The 19565-nt window shown below is 31.8% G+C and overlaps 1 protein-coding gene across 11 annotated transcripts in view; it reads left to right on the top strand.

The window, feature by feature from the left end:
• VPS13B (vacuolar protein sorting 13 homolog B) overlaps positions 1 to 19565 on the top strand; it is a 973300-nt gene that overhangs the window by 104336 nt on the left and 849399 nt on the right. For 10 of the 11 annotated variants that reach the window (XR_012482416.1, XR_012482414.1, XM_074268391.1 and 7 more), the window contains exon 15: positions 1085 to 1209. The exons of the other annotated variant lie outside the window; for it this stretch is intronic. Coding sequence is in view for 8 of the 10 variants with exons in the window: in XM_074268391.1 (XP_074124492.1) it covers positions 1085 to 1209 (125 nt within the window). In the remaining 2 variants the exon portion in view is untranslated. The remainder of the gene's footprint in view (positions 1 to 1084; positions 1210 to 19565) is intronic. 11 annotated transcript variants of the gene reach the window in all.

The following is a 19565-nucleotide window of genomic DNA, read 5'->3' as shown; positions in this document are numbered from 1 at the left end:
ACTAAAAATAGTGGTTTAGAAAATTGTTTACAGTTAAACATGTTAAGGTGTTGTGTGTGTATTTTAGTGCAGAATTTCATAGTTAATCATTAGCAATAGAGGGATTTAATGATCTTTATATTGAGTGAATTATAAATAATAAATTAAAGATAAAAACCTGGCTATACTATTTTAAAAATAATATTGAAGCAGTAAATCAGTGTTCTGTAATTGTGTGTTCATTTAAAAAAATTATGAAATGTTTTATCTTCTATGTTATTTGAAATAATTGGAAAAGAAATATGAGTGCTTAATTCATTGAAACGTTTTGCTTAAAATATTACATTGTCTTGTTTTTTTCCAAAAAGTCAAAATAACATTTTGGACTGCCATTACAGTTAATGACTTAAAATGGTTTAAAATGTTTTTAGTATGATCTGTTAGTTTTAAGTGTAAACATATTGAAGGCTCCCTTTATGGAATTTGCTGAGTTTGTTGGAAAAGCTTAATAACCCTACAATTAATTGAAAAGAAAAGTGAAAATAAAATTCAATATTTTAATGTTATGCCATGACTTTTGTGCATGATTTAGATGAAAGAAATAAAAATGAAAGACAAAGCTTTTGTTTTTTATATACCCCCTGAAAGATTTGTTCAGATTTGCTTTAATTGCAAACTAAATTAGTGATAACTCATGTATTTGACATGAAATGTAAAATGTAATCAAAGACATAGAATGAGTGATATCTTTTAGTAGAAATATAGAAAACATTTAAAATGGAAATTGATGTGTGGTTAAAGTTGTGATACATATTAGTAAGAGTAAAATCATAAGATCAAAACAAATATTTATAAGGAGTAGTTTGGGGATGTAAATGATATATGTATCATTGTCTGATTTAAAAATCTCATAATTTTTGCTTTCAGTAAATTGTCAAGTTTAGTAAGAAGGAAATACTTGATAATTTGGGAGATGAATGAAGCACTGGAAAATATTTAATATGCAGTTGATTTACAGAAAGTTGAAGCATCATCCTATGCTTAAAATTTTTGTTTCCATGAACATTTGGATTTTTTTTTTTTTTTTTTTGTTTGTTTGTTTCAGATTTTTGGTTTTCAAGCAGGATTGACCTCTCTGGATTGTAAAGGAACATACTGCTTACCTGTTCCACTTATTCCTTCTTTTAGCATTGCTATTTATGGAAAACTGCTAAAGCTTCCCATGTATTGGTAAGTATTATTTGTTAAAATGTATAACGTTTAGAAAGAGATGGTTTATTTTCTTTTTTCCCTTTGCTTTGAGAAACAAATATACTGTTATTTAAGTTTAAGAAATATCACTTCAGAACAGGGGAAATTTGTGTAAATTATATCTTTTCTTTTTAGAATATCAGAACATCCTTTTATCTTTCAAGCATATTCATTACTAAATGAAGTTTTGGGTAATGATACCTATTGGTAGGATTAGAATTGATATTTGAGACTACTTTTTTGTGCCTGACTTATAGAATGCTTAAAAGAAATTAAAAAAAAAAAGTTATTTTTCGGAGTAGACTTTTTCTCAATTTTAATTATATTTTTTAGAAGATACTTATTTCTAATATAAGGAACCCACTAGTTGACATTAGAAACTCAGTGACTTATTTCTTTTAATAATTTATTCATTGATTATATAACCATATAGCCTTGATGGTATTAGTATACAGAGTAATTCTAACATGTCTGGTTCATTATTATTTTAAATTATTTTTGGAATGTCATATCTATTATTAATATAACTTGAATGGGATTTTTCATAATTTGAAATTTGCATTTAAGATATTAATAAGCTCTGATGTTTTTCTGTATATAAAATTTTTCTATCTTTTTCTTTGTGATGGATTCCTTTGAATATGTATGGATATAATTATAAATTGTGACATGCTTCAAGAGTATGTAACTATAAATTTGCTATATATTTTTGTTTCATATATGATACATTGTTTGAAGAATTATTTCTCTTTGTTTCATACTCTTAATGAATGAACTTTTTTATTTATAAAAAATACATCACCCAATTATTGGTTTATCATTTATTTCATTATGTTTGATATAAAGTAATGCTGATTTTTCAAGAGCTATCCAATTTTTTTTAAGTACTGTATTCTGATGGGAAAGTAATTTAATATAATAATGAACAACTGAGCATATAATATTTTTCAAGTAGCCTGATTTAGTGGAATCCACATACTATCTTTTCTAAGAAATTTCTATTCTTTACCAATACCAGTTCTATAAAAATTTCATAAATTAACTGCTAGATCTAATGTTATGAATTCACGTTTTTAATACTTTGGTAAGTGGTTGCCCTCTTTCCGGTTTTTATTTTACCAAAATATATCGGTCTTTGTACATTTTGATATGTTTAGTCTCTCTTGAAGTATTTTATTTTATACACTCTATCACTAATCCTCATATGTTTTTCATTATGTAGGGTGGAGACTAGTTTTAATTTTTTTAATTGTATCTTTGGATATACATATTATATTTCATATGAACCAAATGTCATCTCTTGATTTTTCAATATGTATTGTTTATTCAGAAATAAGCATGTTCTAAAATAGTTACTCATTAAGTATACTTATTAGCTACACTAAATATTCTGTCACACATATATATATATATATGTAAAATGATTTCAAGGTACTGGCATTAATTTTTTAAACACATATTGGTAGTGTTTTAAACTGAAATATTCTTTGAGGCTATTTATCTTAAAATAGAATATTTATATGCAATAATCATTGTCTGAGGATTTTAAAATTAAACTTTATTATTTGTGTGAGACAGAAATGAGAAAATGCATAGTGTTTTGCCTTCTTTAAAGTGCTATATAAGGAATAAGCAAGGTAATATAATTCTTTGTTTAAGGAATTAAGAATATTCTTCCATAAAATTTTTGAAAACTTAATTAATAGAATAAATTAAAAATTAGTGTTTCAAGTTTGCAGAGTGCTTTTGATTCTGATTTTGATTATTTGATTATTATTTCCATAGATGAGTGTACCTCATGATTATTCTCATGTTTTAATCTTTATTTTATAAACCTATTGTTCTTAAATGTCCTTTAAAGCCTGTTTTTTTCCCAATATTATTGCAACAATTTAATATGTTAACATAACACTTTTATTTTGAAAATAAGACATAGAAAACAATGATATAACAACTTAGTTAAATGAAGTGTAATTTGAAGTGAATAAAACACCAGATGAAACACATCAAATAGCACTTGGTATAAATCTAAATCAGCACGAGGAACTGAGAGTTTCATTGAAGTCATGCAGTGAGTGAGAATTAGTTCTGTAAGGTAGCCTGGTAATGTCATTAAATTCCAAATCATTCTTGTTGGGGCCCTACCTTTTTCCCACTCCTCTCCCAAATTATACCACCTGCTTTATTTGGATTTTTAGATTTCACATTCCAGAGTTTCTTAAAGTACACACATCTGATGCTACATATGTTCTTCTATTTCTTGAGAGAAAAAATATACCACAGGCAATAGCTTTTAAAAACAAAGACATTTTATGGACTGCTATGGAATCCCTTAGGTAGTATGTTTTGAGTTAACAGTGAAAATCTCAACTTTATTTCTGACATAAATCATTAAAATAGCCTTCTCTCTCTCTCTCTTCTCTCTCTCTCTCTCTCTCTCTCTCTCTCTCTCTCTCTCTCTCTTTCTCTCTCTTTTTTTGGGTCACAAAATATTAACTGTAGTATACTGCTAATTATGTATGATATTACATATGGGTTGTATTTTTTTTTTTCTTTCTGCATAGTTTTAGCTAATGATTGTGATTTCCCCCCCCCTAAAATTATTGATTAGTTTTATCTATGAATGATTGACTAACATTAAAAGTAAATTAATTTTTTTTCTTTCTTAAATTTCCATTTTTCTGGAATTAATATTCATTGATGGAAAGCATAAAATTATTTTTAAAAAAGTTAAACTGTCACTGATTTTAATTTTTAGAAATGCAATATTCTGTTAATGTAATTATTTTAATTTAAAGTATAATTCATGTCAAATCTTAAACATAAAAAGCATTAAATTTATGATTGCTTCATTCATTCATTGTTTCTTATCATATTGATAACTTTTAGGTTACTAATAGGTATATATATATGCACACACACACATATATATAAGGTTTTGGTCAATAATGACAATCAGTGTTAAATGAAGAGTAGAAATCTTTTTAGTATTTAACTTTCATTGAAATGAAATCTATCATGAGAGGGACTATAGTACAGTAGAAAGAGTTCTGGGTTTATAGTCAGAGAGTCTGAGTTCAAATTTTCACTTCTGTGTGTCTTAGTTCACTCATTTATAAAGTGAGGGGGTTGGACCTATTGCCCTTGAAGGTCCCTCCTAGCTTTTAAATCTGTGATTCTAGTATTTTTTTTGGGGGGGGGGGTGAGTGGGTGAGCAGGGATGGAGCAATTTTAATCCTAATGTTCTTAATTAACAACAGCCACAATAACAGACATTTATGATTTAAGGTTTAAAAATGTTATTGTATCCTGTGATATATTAATTAATCACTAAGCATTTATTAGGTGCCTACTTTTTGTAAGGTATTATGCTAGAAGCTGAGGATCCAAGCATAAAAATGAAAACAATTCCTGCCTTACTGAGCTTATAGCTTAGCTTTAGGGGAAAAAGTACACTTGTATATAAGCATATAAAAATAGATGTAAAATAAATGCAGGATGATGGAATGAGACAAGGTACCAGGAACTGGGGAAATGAGGAAATGCATACTGTAGAAGGTGGTATTTCATGGGAGTCTGAGAAACAGACATGAGGAAGAATTGCACCCCAGACTTGAGAGAACAGCTGGTGCAGAGGCCCATGAGTAAGAAGAGGGGCTCTGGGAATGGGAATGGGGAGCAGCCAAACAAGAAGGCCCGTTTGACTATGGCATGGAGACAAGGAGCATGGGTGATAAGACTGGGAAAGAAACTTGGTCCAGATTAGCACAATTGATTGCCAAATACTGGAGTTTAAATTTAAATCTGGTTGTGGAGAGTGCTAACAGCAGTGGTAGCAGCAGTAATAGCCACAACAGTAACAGTAGCAACAGTAAACATTTATATAGTTCTTCCCATGTGTTAGAAACTGTGTTAATAATTTACAGTTATTTTCTTATTTGATTTTCACAACAATCCTGCAAGATAGGTACTGTTATTATCCTCATTTTATAGATTAGGAAATAAAGGCAAAGCAAAGTAAAGTGACTTTTGTAGAGTCTCAGAGCTAGTTAAGTTTCTGAAACTATCTGAACTCAAATCCTCCTGATTCCAGGCACAGTGCTCAATCTACTTTGTCACCTAGTTGCCTGGGTGGTAATATTGAGTCACTGGAGTTCATTGAATAAAGGAGTAATATGGCCAGTGCTTTAGAAAATCAGTTTGGCAGTTACTCTGTGACTTCTTGTAGGTATTATTATACTCAACTGGATAAATGAAGAAACTAAAACGCAGAAGCTAGGTGACTTTAAACAAGCCATAGTCTTAAGTGTTGTGGGATTTGAAACCTGATTATTTATTTAAGCTTTCAATATGCTGAAGAATATGTTTAGCTTATAAATGAGCAAATGTTGAAAAACGACTCCAACCTATTATTTTAATCTAAAAAGTGTTCTAAAAACATTTATTATTTTTTGTACATATATTAGGGCATTTTTAAATGATTTATTATGTTTATGACTATTCTTTCTCCTTGTAATGTAAAAGTTTAAAGGTATTTCTTATCATAGTAGTGTATGTATGTTATATTATTTACATGGCCTCTGATAGTTATTTTTGACTCTTAGGAGCTCAGTATGTGGTTCCCTCCCTTCCCCCTGTTAATTGGTAGTTTGATTTTATGCATTGTGATAGTATTATTTATAGGATCATTGAATTTTTGTATTGGAAGAGATCTTAAAGGTCATCTAATCTCATCTTTCACTTAGGACAGAAACCATTTCTCTTCAATGTAGTCATCTAACCTCAGCTTTGCTTTTGAATGTTTACAGGGATACTACTTAGAAAAGCAATTTGTTCCTTTAGTCCTAATTGTTAGTCATTCTTTTATTAAATAGAAATCTACTTCTTAACTTTCATCTTATCAGTCTTAGTAATAGACTTTATATATATAGTACATTGAAGAAATGATCTTCTCTTCCTCTTCCTTCTCCTCCTCTTTCTCTTCTTCCTCCCTCTTCCTTTTCCTCCTCCTCCTCTCTTCTTCCTTCTTTTCTCTTCTTCTCTCTTCTTTTTTAACTGTTAGCTTTTTGTAAGATTTATTCAGATTCTCCAACTTTAACTTTAGAGTTAAGTGCTATAGAAAGTTTTAGAAGGATTTTATGAAGGACCACATAGATCATCTTTTCTACTTTTAAAAAATTTCCATTGCCTTTTCATACTGCTATACAGCTTTTTCTTTAAATTAATTTTATAATTATAACATTTTTTGACAGTACATATGCATAAGTAATTTTTTACAACATTATCCCTTATACTCCCTTCTGTTCCAAATTTTCCCCTTCTTCCCTCCACCCCATCCCCTAGATGGCAGGCATTCCCATACATATTAAATATGTTATAGTATATCTTAGGTACAATATATATGTGCAGAAGCTATACCTCTTTTTCAAAATGCATCTTAAACTTAAGTGCAAAATAGGAAAAATGAAAAATTTTAGCCATGTACACAGTAGAACATGAGAGAGGATTCAAAATATAAAGCAATGAATTCCATTTCAGAAAAGACTATAATAAATACTATACAATGTGTTCAGAATTGTCCATCTTTTCTTTCCTTCTTTGTAGGTTTCCTTTCGTTCTCTGGAATGCACTTATATTTAATTCTTTTTTTTTTCTCCTTTTCTCTCTTTCTCCCTGCCTCTCAGGCTGCAATGAAGCTTGGATGCATATGTGTATACTTACACACACATATATACATACATTTATAAGTTCATACACATATATACACATGGATTCATATGCATCTCTGTAAGACCTGCTATGCTTATTTGTCCTCTGTTGCTGTGAAGGTGAATAACATTTCCTTCATTAAGTCTTTGCAGATTTTTCATACTCCACCAACTTCCCTATTTTTATCTTTTCATTAAATCTATTTTAGTTTTAACTTTGAGATTGTGCTTACTATCAATTCCTTTTTTACATGACAAATTCTACTCCTGATTTTTATTTTATGTTTGCATCTTTTATTTCCTACTCCTCTTGACTCCTCTGCTTTATGTGCAGCTTTGCCCTCTTATTACTTAACCTGCCCCTTCTCCAAAGATCCCTACCTCATCTCCTCCCATCCTTTCTCCTTGTCCTCTTGTTTCTATCTGAATTTACAAGATTTTTATAGCTTTGCAAAAATGTTGTTTCCTCCTTATCTTGTTCCCATTTTAATCTATATATCTTATACCATTCCTGTTAATCTATATAAACTTCTGTACCCCATCCTTTCCTTCACTTTCTAGTTTCTTTATAAATTTAGAAGACTTTTATTCCTTTCTAAAGTATATATATTGTTCTTTTTAACTCAGATCTGATGTGAGTAGGACTCCCTCTAAAAAAACCTCTCCCCTACCCTCTTCTCTCCTCTCTCCCTTTACTCTCTAACTTCTTCCAAAGTCAAGGTAAATATATATATATATACACACACACATATATATATAGTTCCTTCTTTTGATTTCACAATAGTGACTGCCCTCTAATAATTTGGCATACTTTTCACTTTCTTGGTACTATCCCTGTAGAAAATTCTGCCTTATGTGAAAAGAGGAGTAAAAATACATTGGATAGTCTACTTTCTGTTTGAATATGGGAAAAACACTCTATTTGATTGTTAAGTTTACTTTTATTTTGTTATTTTACTTCCTCTATAATCCATTTTTCTAAATATTCTAATTATAATCTTTGATTTTCTAATGAATGATCTTGCACTCGGATGAATCTTTGCTTTCCTTGATGGAAGTATTTCCTCCACTTGTGGAGCTTGTAGCCCAAGGAGGATTGCCCATCCTTTTATGACTCTTTTCCATCTCTTTCCCCTATAAGGTGTGTCCAGCCAACATGCTGCAGACCTTCCTCATTGCAATGATGGCAGCATAACACATAAGCTATTTATTTTTTTGTTATTCATTGCTCTTACCTCATAATTAGCCTATAGTCTTTTCTTTTTAGTCATGTATTTCTTTGGTGTCATCGTTAGGTTCTTATATGTAATCCCTTACAATAGTCCTGAGCCTCTCTACTTCTATGTCATGGAACACTACTGTTTCTGAAGACTTCCACTAATTGCTTTAATTGTATTTCTTCTGGAAAAAATGTATATATTCTTTGAACTCTAAAATTAATTTATTTTGATCACATTATACAGCTTTACCTTTTGTTGTATTATGGGAGTCTTGGTAAGTTGTACACTTCCTCTATATAACTCTGTTGGTTTTAATTAGCCTTAATTTGAGTAATGGAATTTGAGGAGGGAAAGTATGTTATAAATTAAAGCTTAATTGTAAATGAATGAATTGGTTTTATCATATAGTCAAAAGCAACAAGGTTATCTTGGATTATAATTCTCATTTAAAGTATTTGAAAAAAGATAGTCATACACATGATTACGGTTTTGTTTATGAACATCTTTTGCAGAATGCTGAGGTAGAAAATCTCTTAAGACTTCAATAAAATACTCTACATTAAATCATCATGTGTTTTGAAGTTACTAACACATCTTTGATAACTTCACTGAAAGGTAGGAATTGAAGATATTGAAAGCTATTTTGGAAAACATATATCAAGAAAAAAGAATGAAAAAGGTCCCAAAATTATGAATTTCATAGTAGCCCTATGTTCATATCCTGAATATTTAATGATAGTAATAATAATGATAGTAACTTAACACTTATAGCACCTTAAGATTTGGAAATTATGTTATAAATATTATCTCATTTTATCCTCTAAATAATGCTGAGAAGTAGGTATTATTGTTATATTCATTATAAAGATGAGGTAACTGAGGCACATAGGGAATTCTCCAGGGTCAAAAAGATAGCAAGTTCTGAAGTTGGACTTGAATTCAAGTCTTCCTGACTCATTTTCAGTGCTCTATCTACTGCAATACCCAGTTGCCTTACTTCTTTTGAGAAAGGAAGCTGGAGGTATTAGCAAAATATGAAATACTTAATGTCACAAAAATTAATGGAATATGTTTAAATGACTAAGAAATAATTCAAGATTGATGTTTTTTTCTGAATCCTCTGAGTGTATTCAGGTAATCATGTCAATAAGCATTTACTATATCCCAGGCTTCTTGCTAAGTACTAGAGGAATAAAGAAAGACAAAAACATCCTTGTTCTCAAGGAGCTCATTCTGGTGGAGCCAATTTGTAACCTACTATGTATATATCAGCATAGTTTGAAGGTAGATTAATCAATGAGTTGTTAGAGATAAAAATTACTACAAAACTAGAGGCCATGATACTGAACAAATTGTGCTAGATCTGAGTTAGCCAGATCACCAGAGCTTTGAAAATGGACTGCTGGATAGCACAGATCTGAGCAATATGACCTCCTCCTTTCAGATGAATCTGGATATCTATGCCAACAAAATGTTCCCTGCCTAGGAGGACAGGCTCCAGCAACTTGTGATGCAGGATATGAGCCTCAATCATCTCTTACATGAACTGATGAAGAGTGAAGTAAGAAGGGCCAAGGAAACATAATGATTATGAAAATGTAAATGATGAAAACAAATAACACAAAATAAATCAAAATCACTGTCATGGAATTAGAAAGAATAAACTTGCCTAAGAGGAAATTTATATCCCTCTCATTTGCAGAGATGGGAGGAACATAGGTGTGGATAATTGCCTGTCTTTTCAGACTTTTTTTCAAAGGTTTTCTTGCCTTTTTTCTTTAGAACTATTATATAAGATGTTTCTCCAAGGGAGATGGAGGTTTTCTGAGAAAAATTTTGGTGATTTAAAAACAAGGGAAATAAAAATTTATTTTTAAAAAATGCATAGAAAAGAACAGAGAGATGTTCAGAAGGAAGCACAGAGAATCTGCACAGTTTTGAGAGTAACAAATAGAATTTATTATATACTTTTATCAAAAAGCAAGCATTGTAAAACCAGTATCTGTGGATTTATATAGTCCCTTTTGCCTTCTTTTTGTTGTTATGTATAATGTGCATTATTTTGGGGGGTATTTAAGTTCAGAATAAAAAAAATAGTAAATCAAAGTGCAGTATCTCATGGTATAGAGAGAGCTGTTTTTGGCATTTCAAAGGCCAGCCTGTGATAGTTAACTTAATTATAATCATGGGTGTAATCATGGGTAAGTTTCATGACTTCATAGAAGCTAATTTCTTACTATTGTGCCATAAGAAATTATCTATATAAATGTGCATCTCTCTATATGATTGATCTCATTTAAAAGTCATAAACTTGTATGAGATAACAAAATTCTATAAAGTTTCAAGTATTATGTTACTGTTATTACTTTGTATAAAGGGTTATCTTGACTTTTTGGCATTACTACCTATTCTGTTTTATTATGTAAATAAAAACTTGAAAGTTAATATTTTTTAATCTAGAGCTATTAAGTTTAATGATCAAGGCTTGAGCCATTTGGAGTCTACTTATAGGAGGCTAAAGTTATTATAAATTTTGTATAAATTAATAGGCCTATTGATCTTTGAGATTATTGAGAGTATTTTTTGTTTTGTTTTGTTTTTGTTTTGTTTTAAATTACTCTTAACTAAGTGTAGGTGAAAGCTAATTTGCAGAGTATTTAGGTAAAAGCTTATTTGAAGCTTTAAACTCTTTCTTCCCTTGGGCTAGCTATCTTCATATCATGAAGAAACTTTTTGTCCTGAGGCATTGCTCTGCTGCTTTGTGACTCTTTTTTTATATTTCAAGAAGGACCTCAATCATGCTTCACACCTCACCTTAAGAATTTAATAAATGCTCTATGACTGTCATTGGCTTTGTCTCTCTTTTAAAATTTCTGTTTCTTTTCCTCTCTGTCTCTTATTCTTTTTGTTTTTCTGTTTCTCTTTCTTTAAATACAGAATAGTGAGACATAGCCTATATACATTTACCATGTTAGATACCATAGAGAGAGGATAAAACAAAAGAATACTTTTTTATTATTAAAAAAATAACAATAGTAGTAAATACCAAGAAATTTATGACATTTAAGAAATTACTACATAATAAAATCTATGTCTTTACATAATTAATGTCCAAATATGGGTAAAAAGATGAGTTATTAGTGATTCCATTAGAAAGAAGCAAATCTGACATCCTAATTTTCTTATCTGTCAAAAAAAACAAAAGGAAAAGTAGCACCTACTTCATGGAAGTATGATGATTAAATGAGAAAATATATGTCTTTTGCAAATCTTAAAAATGCTTTGTAAATATTTGCTATGCTGCTTGTGCAGCTGTTGAGATCAGTTATTGGATTATGGTTTTGAAGAAATAGACCCAATTCAACAGAAAAACCATAGGTAAATGAGAATAAGGTTTAGAGTAACATTGTAACTTAAAAAAATATACTGATGCGAATTTAATGTTGGATGGGTTTTGGAAAGATAAACTCACTAACTAATACATTATTGATAGACCTGTGAGAAAAATTTTGAAGTATAGAAAAAAATTGGAATTGTTTAAATTGTACTTATTATGTTCATGTCCTTTTGATACAGGTGATAGTCCCTTTAAGATTCCTTTTCTGATTTCCAACTTCCTTTGGGACTGACCTTTGATTTACAAGATCTGGTCAAAACCACCCTTTTGTATTCCAAGGAGAGAGCCATATTTGAGCTAATTTGGGCTGTAGCCAGCCCCTATTCTAATAATCTGCTCAGGTTTCCCATTCCCCATCTGGTGGGTTCTGGGACTCCACCCATAAGCCCCTTCAAGCAAATAAAAGAGCCAAGGTGGAATCATCTCTTGGCAGAGGGTCGAAACATGCAAGCATCATGCTTTGCATCACAGACTCTCTGTCCGCCACTTATGGTGTATTTCTTTCTCTATCTAACTCCTTTTCTAACCAGACTTTAACCTTGCTTCCAAACCCTACCATAAACCTCTTTTTATCAATCTTGGTTTTCAGGCCTGTAAATTCATTTACAGGGGACTCTTGCGCCGCCACTAGACCTCATTTAACTCTGTATCCTTGTACCGAATCCAAAGGGATTGCAATGGAGCTCCATTTGACTCCCTGTACCCCAAACCTGCCACTAAACCTCAATTAATCCTAATTTTTTTTAGGTATCCCTAATCTAGACCTCAAAATTTGGTTATACCTCATCACTTTGACTGAGTAGTGTTACTGATAAGTGATCTTAGTGTTGTCATTGACAAAACACATATGTACTAAAATATTTATGGTATCATTTTTTGTGTGTGTGTTGCAAGGAATTAGAAACAAATCAGGTATCCATTGTTTGGGGAATGTTTAAACAGATTCTCACCAATACATATTACTGAGCTTGAAGTAATGGTGAACAGACTTGATAAGTACAGAGAAGGAAGGGAAGCCATATGAAAATGTATTGTGTGAAGTGGTCAGAGCTGAAAACAACATACACAATTATTTCTTACATATAAATTGAGAGATGAATGACCACAGGACAATTAAGTTTTGTTTTTCAATTTGTTGATGTTTTTCTGATTTTTTTTTTTCATTAATCTTTGTCATTTTTGTTGTAAGGGATAGCTCCCTGGGATGCATGAGGTCTACTCTTATATAAAGACAAACTATGTAAAAACAAATATATATCATTAAAGTAAATTTTTCTGAAAAGGAAGAATAATGATGGAAAAGTTTTATATCATGCTTACTTTGTGCCAGATACTGTTCTTACCACTTTACAGTTACATATTAACCTCATTTGATCCTTAAAACAACCTTGAGACAAATAGGGTTAAATAGCTAGTAAGAAGCTGAGGCCAAATTTGATAACTCTTCTTGACTCCAGCTCCATCATACCATCCATTGTGTCCTATAGCTGCCCCCTATTGTAGTGATAGCACTTTCTCTCTCTCAGAAGTTGAAAACCAATCATTTCTTGATGTCTTTTAATGATTATTTAATTCTACAATGTTAGGTGATTCAGCCGTTATTTTTAATCTGATTTTCATCAAGAAGAATGAACTGTTTAGCAGGAACCTTAAGTGCCTTTCACTAACTGCTCCATGTTAGAATTTTTGCTGCAAAAATGGAAATGGAAATAGAACATTTCAAAGATTATAGAAAAAGAATAGGTGAGCTTTTTTTTTGTACCCCTAATCTGTGAAAAGCTTGTCAGTTCTTCATGACTTAATAATTTTCCTATTTTTGATTTTCATTTTGGTTTAGATTTGATAGTTTATAAGGCAAATAAAAATATATGAAATAGTACAGAATAATGACAAATGTAATTTTCCTGTGTCTTTTGCTGTGTCTGACTTCTCATTTTGTGTTTTATATTGAAGGCACAAATGTGTATGAGACATACATTACTAAATAAGAAATAGTGTTAGTCTGATAAGAATGAATAGTTTTTTGTTGGTTTTTTTTTTTTGAAAATTTGATCTTATTCAATACAGCTATATGATTATTAGGATGTGCAGTTGCATAAGCAAATATCCACTTCCAATTTCTGGTGTATTTGTGAATTGTTACAATCTTTTTAGACAGTAATATAACGTTATACGAAAAGCATTATTTAAAAAAATAAAATAAAACTTTGCATATATGTTGACTTGGTGGTCAAAGTATTTGGGAAATAGGTTTAGAATTTATATAAAGAAAAACTTCCTAACAATTAGAGCTGTTCAAAAGTAGAATATCAAAAGTGATATAGAGGTGGAGTCTCCTCTCTTAAACGTTTATCTTTAGTGACTTGTTGACTACTTTATGGATTTAAGGTAGAATAGATTTTTTTTTTTTTTTCAGGTATTAACTAACTGATCTCTGAGGTCCTTTCCAACTTTGCTTTTTGTAATCCTATTTGCTAGATTTGGCAGGGTTCAATGCCTGAATGATTACTATTCATTTCTGGTGAATTACTTTATAGTTATCTGAATTTTTGTTGTACTAGAATGTTATTACACTAACTCTTGATTTGAAAATAAACATTTTTTCCTTGTCTCAGCTTTTGGCTTTGTGCTTGATATTAGCAGAATATTATCTAATGGTAGCATTATATTCCAGTCATAATATCTTTTACATATTTTTTTGGCTGAAATTTACCAGAATGTGCAAAAATATCTTAAGTTAAATTCTTATTAACAAGATATTGTCAAGGAGAGTCTTTAATGAGTGTTGAGTTAATCCTTAAATTAAGATGTTTAACTATTCGACTTGAACCCCACTTATTGTGTCGTCAGGTCCTTCTCTATCCATGGCTATAGCTAGTTTTAAAATATTTTACATAATTTTATATCCTTGGACATATGAACCTTAGTAAATGCATAGGGGAGCTCATTAGTTGCTAACTATCTCTTTAATAGAGAAGGTAGAAAGCTCATTAGTACATTTTTTTCTCTTTCTAAAAGTTCCTTATGATGTTCCTATGAAAAAGAGTATATATTACAGGATTTTGCTTCTTTTGGTTACAATTCCCAATGTAGATGTTGTTTAAATCCTTTTCCCTTTTCTCCTCCTTACTCCCCCTCCTGCTTCAGGCTTACATGAGTGATATAAGATGAATAGAAGTTACATGCTTATTATGAAGTAAAAGTACATAGAATTTGATGACTAAGTGGAGTGTGTGGTATGAATGAAGAGCCAAAGCTAGTTAAGCTTTCTAGTTGTGACTGTGAAGCTTGGTACTATCAACAGAAGTAGAAATATCAAGGAAGCAAGCTGGTTGAAAGGAAGTTGGTAGAAATGATATAGAGTGTGAAATGACGGGATATCTATGTAAAAATATCCAACAGGTGGAGTTACATAGCTTGAGCTCACTAGATTAGTTGTCTAAAGTATATTGTATATACTTCCAACCTATACACACATATATAATTGAAGTGTGTGTAAATGAGTGGTAATATTTGAAATAGATACATACGTTTGTATTCCTAAACTTTATACATATATAACTACTCTAGAGGTTATGAATTGATCAACAAATCAACAAGCATTTGATTTCTTGCTATGTACCTTGTCCTAGGGACATAGAGATTTAAAAAAATTCTTACTCTAAATGAGCTTATATTTTATTGGGAGAGACAATATGTACATATGTTTATTCAGACCCTCGTTTTTGAGATGATCACAAACTACCTTTTCAAAAATGACTGGGAAACAGAATCAGGCTCAGACTTTGATCTATGCTGGATATCTCTTTTCTTAAGTTTTGATAAAGGGTTTTTAAAAATTATCTTCTCATTTTTTCCCTATATTTTATTTTATTTTATTTTTGTTTCCAAATTCTCCCCTTTCTCCATATGGGAATGAAATTGGTAGAACAAATATTTGTAGCAACTGATTTAAGCTCTCTCTATGTGTTGAGTTAGAGAAAAGAATATGTCCCAGTTATTAGGAATGCATATTCTGTTCTTGCTACATCTTCCGAATTAATTTTCCTTTAAAAGTTTAAATTTACAGAGTCAAGTCTGAGCCTTTGGTCCTGGTTGGAAAATAAAGTCACTACATTTGGAACTTGAACATTGATCATACCTTTAGAAACTTCTATTTAGGATTTTATTTCTAGCAAGACAGAGTATAATCCTGATAGTAAAAATAAGACAATAATTATAAACTTAGCATTCTTAGAGGCTAGTAAATCCTACTTTTTAGGATTTGCTGATACCATTTCAACTATTATTATTTATTATAATTATAATTTTTTGCTCTTGGCCAGGAAAGTTTTTCATTAAAAGTTATGTTTTATCAAAGTAGTTAATCAATAAAAATTTTTATGAGATAGTGTATTAGGTCTTTAAGATTCTAGTAAAATGAACAAAACAGTCTCTGTTCCCTGAAAGCTTAAATTATGACAGTCTGTGTCAAAAGCGTATTGGTTCAGTGATATTAAACTATAGGGCAGTTTTGGATCTTTTAATCATCTTGTCAAGAAAAGGAGGACTGTGACTAGAAAAAAACAAATCAACCTGATTTTAGTGATGTATTCTGGAATTCTTCTGACGGATTATTGCAATAATCTTTTTAGTGGGTCTGATTGTCTCAAATCTGTCTCTCCTCACTCCAATATATCCCATATGCAGCCACTAAAGTGATTTTCCTAAATACAAGTCTGATCATATCATCCCTTTACTCAGTAAATTGCAGTAGCTTACTTTGTTTCCAGGGGCAAAAACAAAATGCTTTTCAAAATGTAGCTCTCACCTATCTTTACACTATTCTTATTCTTTATTCCATGACACATATCTTCAGTCTCATAACACTAGCCTCCTGGATATTCCATGAATAAGACATTCCATCTCTTGGCTCCAGGTGCTTTTCTCTGACTGTTTTTTGTAAATCTGTGGAAACTTAGTTCTTTATTATACATGTAGTACCAGAGGGTCTAAATCTAGGCCTTTTGACTTAGAGCCTAATTAGATTTAGTTAAAAATATTTATTATTGTATGTAAATTACTGGGAGGAACAAAAACAAAAGAGCAAAACTTTGCTTTTAAGAAATCTGCCCCTTTTTATAGCTAATATGATAGATTATATAAATTAAGGTAGCACTATTTCACATTTTTTTTTCTTATTTTCATTCTTTTGAATTTGTTTTACTGTATCTCGATTTCTTACCGTCATTAGTGTCCATTTGCTGAATTCTAATTTTAAGGAATTATTTTCCTTAGTGAGCTTTTGTACTTCTTTTCCCATTTTACCAATTTTGATTTTTAAGACATTCTTCTCATTAGTTTTTTGTATTTCCTTTTTTGCATCACTCTTATTTTTCTCCCCAATTTTTTTTTCTATCTCTGTACTTGATTTTCAAGATTTCTTTTGAGCTCTTTCATAACCTGAGAACAATTCTTATTTTTTCTTAGATGCTTTATATGTAAGAGCTTTGACTTTGACTGATCTTCCTTGTCACCATAGTAACTTTCTGTGGTTAGAATCTTTTTCTGTTGTTTACTCATTTTCCCAGTCTGTTATTTGGCTTTTAACTCTATATTAAAGTAGGAATCTGTTTCCAGGGTGGAGGGTGCAATGTCTCAAGTTTTCAAGGGTTTTGTCCAGAGGGCTTTTTTAGAAATCTTTCTAGGAACCCAGATCTGAGCATGGTAAAGCAACAGAGTCCTGCCACAGAGCCAGCCCTGCTACACAGCCAGCAAAGAGACCTCCTGCAATTTCCCTCTGATCTGTAGTCTGCTCTCCTGCTCCCTGCTGTGTGTTGAGATCTCTGTAAGCCATAGCTGCTTCTGTCCCTGCAGCAGTCAATGCTGCTGCCACCACTGTTGATTCAGTGGCTCCCTAAACTCAATCCTGGGCTGGGATTTCTAATACACCAAACCTTGCTTGCTGAATTGCTTGGGCTTCTGTGGGTTAAGAAGTCTGGATATCTCTGCCACTTTTTGGTTTCTTGGAGTCCTGGGTTGTGCTGGTATGGCCTGTGCAAATAAGATTGCACTCTAGACCCATCCTTGTAAGAGACCTGTTCTGCTAAACTTCTAGGAGGTTGCCTTAGGTTGGAAAATTGTTCCACTCCATTTTTTTTTGTGGGTTCTGATGCTCTAAAATTTATTTGGAGTCATTATTTAAAGATATTTGGAGGGATCTGGGGGAGAACTCAGGTGAGTCCCTTTACTTGCTATCGTGGCTGGGAGTAGGGTAGAAGATGTGGGGGGGGGAGGATAGCACTATTAATTAAAGTTAATGAAGAAAAGCTGCTCAGTTAATTTTCATAAAAGATAGATCTTATTGTGACATTACTTTGCATAAAAATTTTCTCCCTATTATTTCTAATATAAAACATAAACTCCTTTGGCTGGCCTTTATAAAAGACTTCACTTTACTTTCTAAAAAATAGAAATAATGGTATAGGAGAAAAATATTTGAACCTAGATAGTGGAACTTGGGTATGATATCACAACTGACATTTTGTTCCTCTGAATTTAGGAAGTCTCTTTGGGTTCATAGAGGCCTCTCAGTGATTTGAAGGTACTGGATTAGAATCAGGAAAATCCAAGTTTATATATTGCTGTAATGTCCGGGCTAGCTTTCTGCAGGTCATCCAGGAAGGGGCTTGGTCTCGGCAGGATAGACACCACGAGAATGGACAAGAATAGAATCCAAAGTCTTTATTGTCTCTTATATAGTCCATGTCTGTCATAGTCTGACCCAGTCTCCTCCAGCAGTCTGCCAGTCTGACTTCTGCCTGATAGTTCTTATATTACAATTACATCATTATAGCATACTGCAGATGTGTGAACTAGAGAACTATTACATCATCATGCTGAGTACTAACTATATATATAAACTAGATAATAATCAACTCATCAATTCCTCTGAGTTAACACCTTGTTTCAAGTATACTTCTTTCAAGTATACTTCTTCAGTGTTCTGGCTCTCTACATATTCCCTTATAACTGTGAGATCCAGGGCACATAATTTAACCCTGAATTCTTTATTTTCTTTATCTGTAAAATGAAGGGTTTGGACTCAGAATCTAAAGTACCTTCAAGGACTTATCCTATGATTCTGTGACCTCTACATTTTAGCTCAACTGACTTCCTATTTTCCCTGCACTCCTTATTTTCCCTCTTTTCAGCATGTGTTGATATAGTCTTCATGAAGATCTCCTACTCCCATACCTGGAATATACATATGCGTTGTATTACCTCTACCTCTTAAAATTTTTAACTTTCTCAACTTCCTTCACATACCATGTTCACTACAATGCAGTTTCTTATGCTCCGAGTTGTAAATGTTCCCATCTTCCTCAAATTTGCCTGCAAGTGAGCTCCCTAGATTCAGGGAAGGTTTCATTTTTGTCTTTGTATTCTTACTACCTAAGGACAGCCTTTCCTCTCTCCTGGCTAGCTGAATTGATGTAGTCACAGATTATCATGGATAATGAGGTGTGAATGTGTTAACACCCTTTTATCACTTGAAATATTACGAAATAGGAAAGTCTCTGAGTCAGAAGGGAGAAAGCCATTGAATAAATCATAATTGACTACATCTTTGGGTGACTCTTACCAAGTACAGCAGTTATGGTGTGTGAGGACAAACCTGGCCCTTTAGTAGGGGCCATTAAAAATTACAGAAATTGTTGTAGGAGGAAGAGAAGTGGATTTTTCTCTCTTCCCCATCTCTAGGAACATAGGAACTGAGCAACTCTCTCAGAACAACTTTATCAAACAATGGAAGAATTAGTTTAAGATTGTTACAGGTTATAAATGAAGAAACAGGCACATATTGTCCAGCTAGGTACACACACACAGAAAGAAGTGGTCACTTGAGGAAGGAAACAGTATGACCACTGGCAGCAAAGAAGAGAGCTGGTAATTCACTCTAGATAGAAGTAGCCCTGGCAGTGGAGAGTTGAAGCTCCTGAGAAAAAAGAAAAATTCAGGGAAGACTTA

This window comes from Sminthopsis crassicaudata, chromosome 1 (genome assembly GCF_048593235.1).
Source record: "Sminthopsis crassicaudata isolate SCR6 chromosome 1, ASM4859323v1, whole genome shotgun sequence".
NCBI lineage: Eukaryota > Metazoa > Chordata > Mammalia > Dasyuromorphia > Dasyuridae > Sminthopsis > Sminthopsis crassicaudata.
The sequence above is the reverse complement of the archived record's forward strand: the minus strand, read 5'-3'. Positions and strand labels throughout refer to the sequence as shown.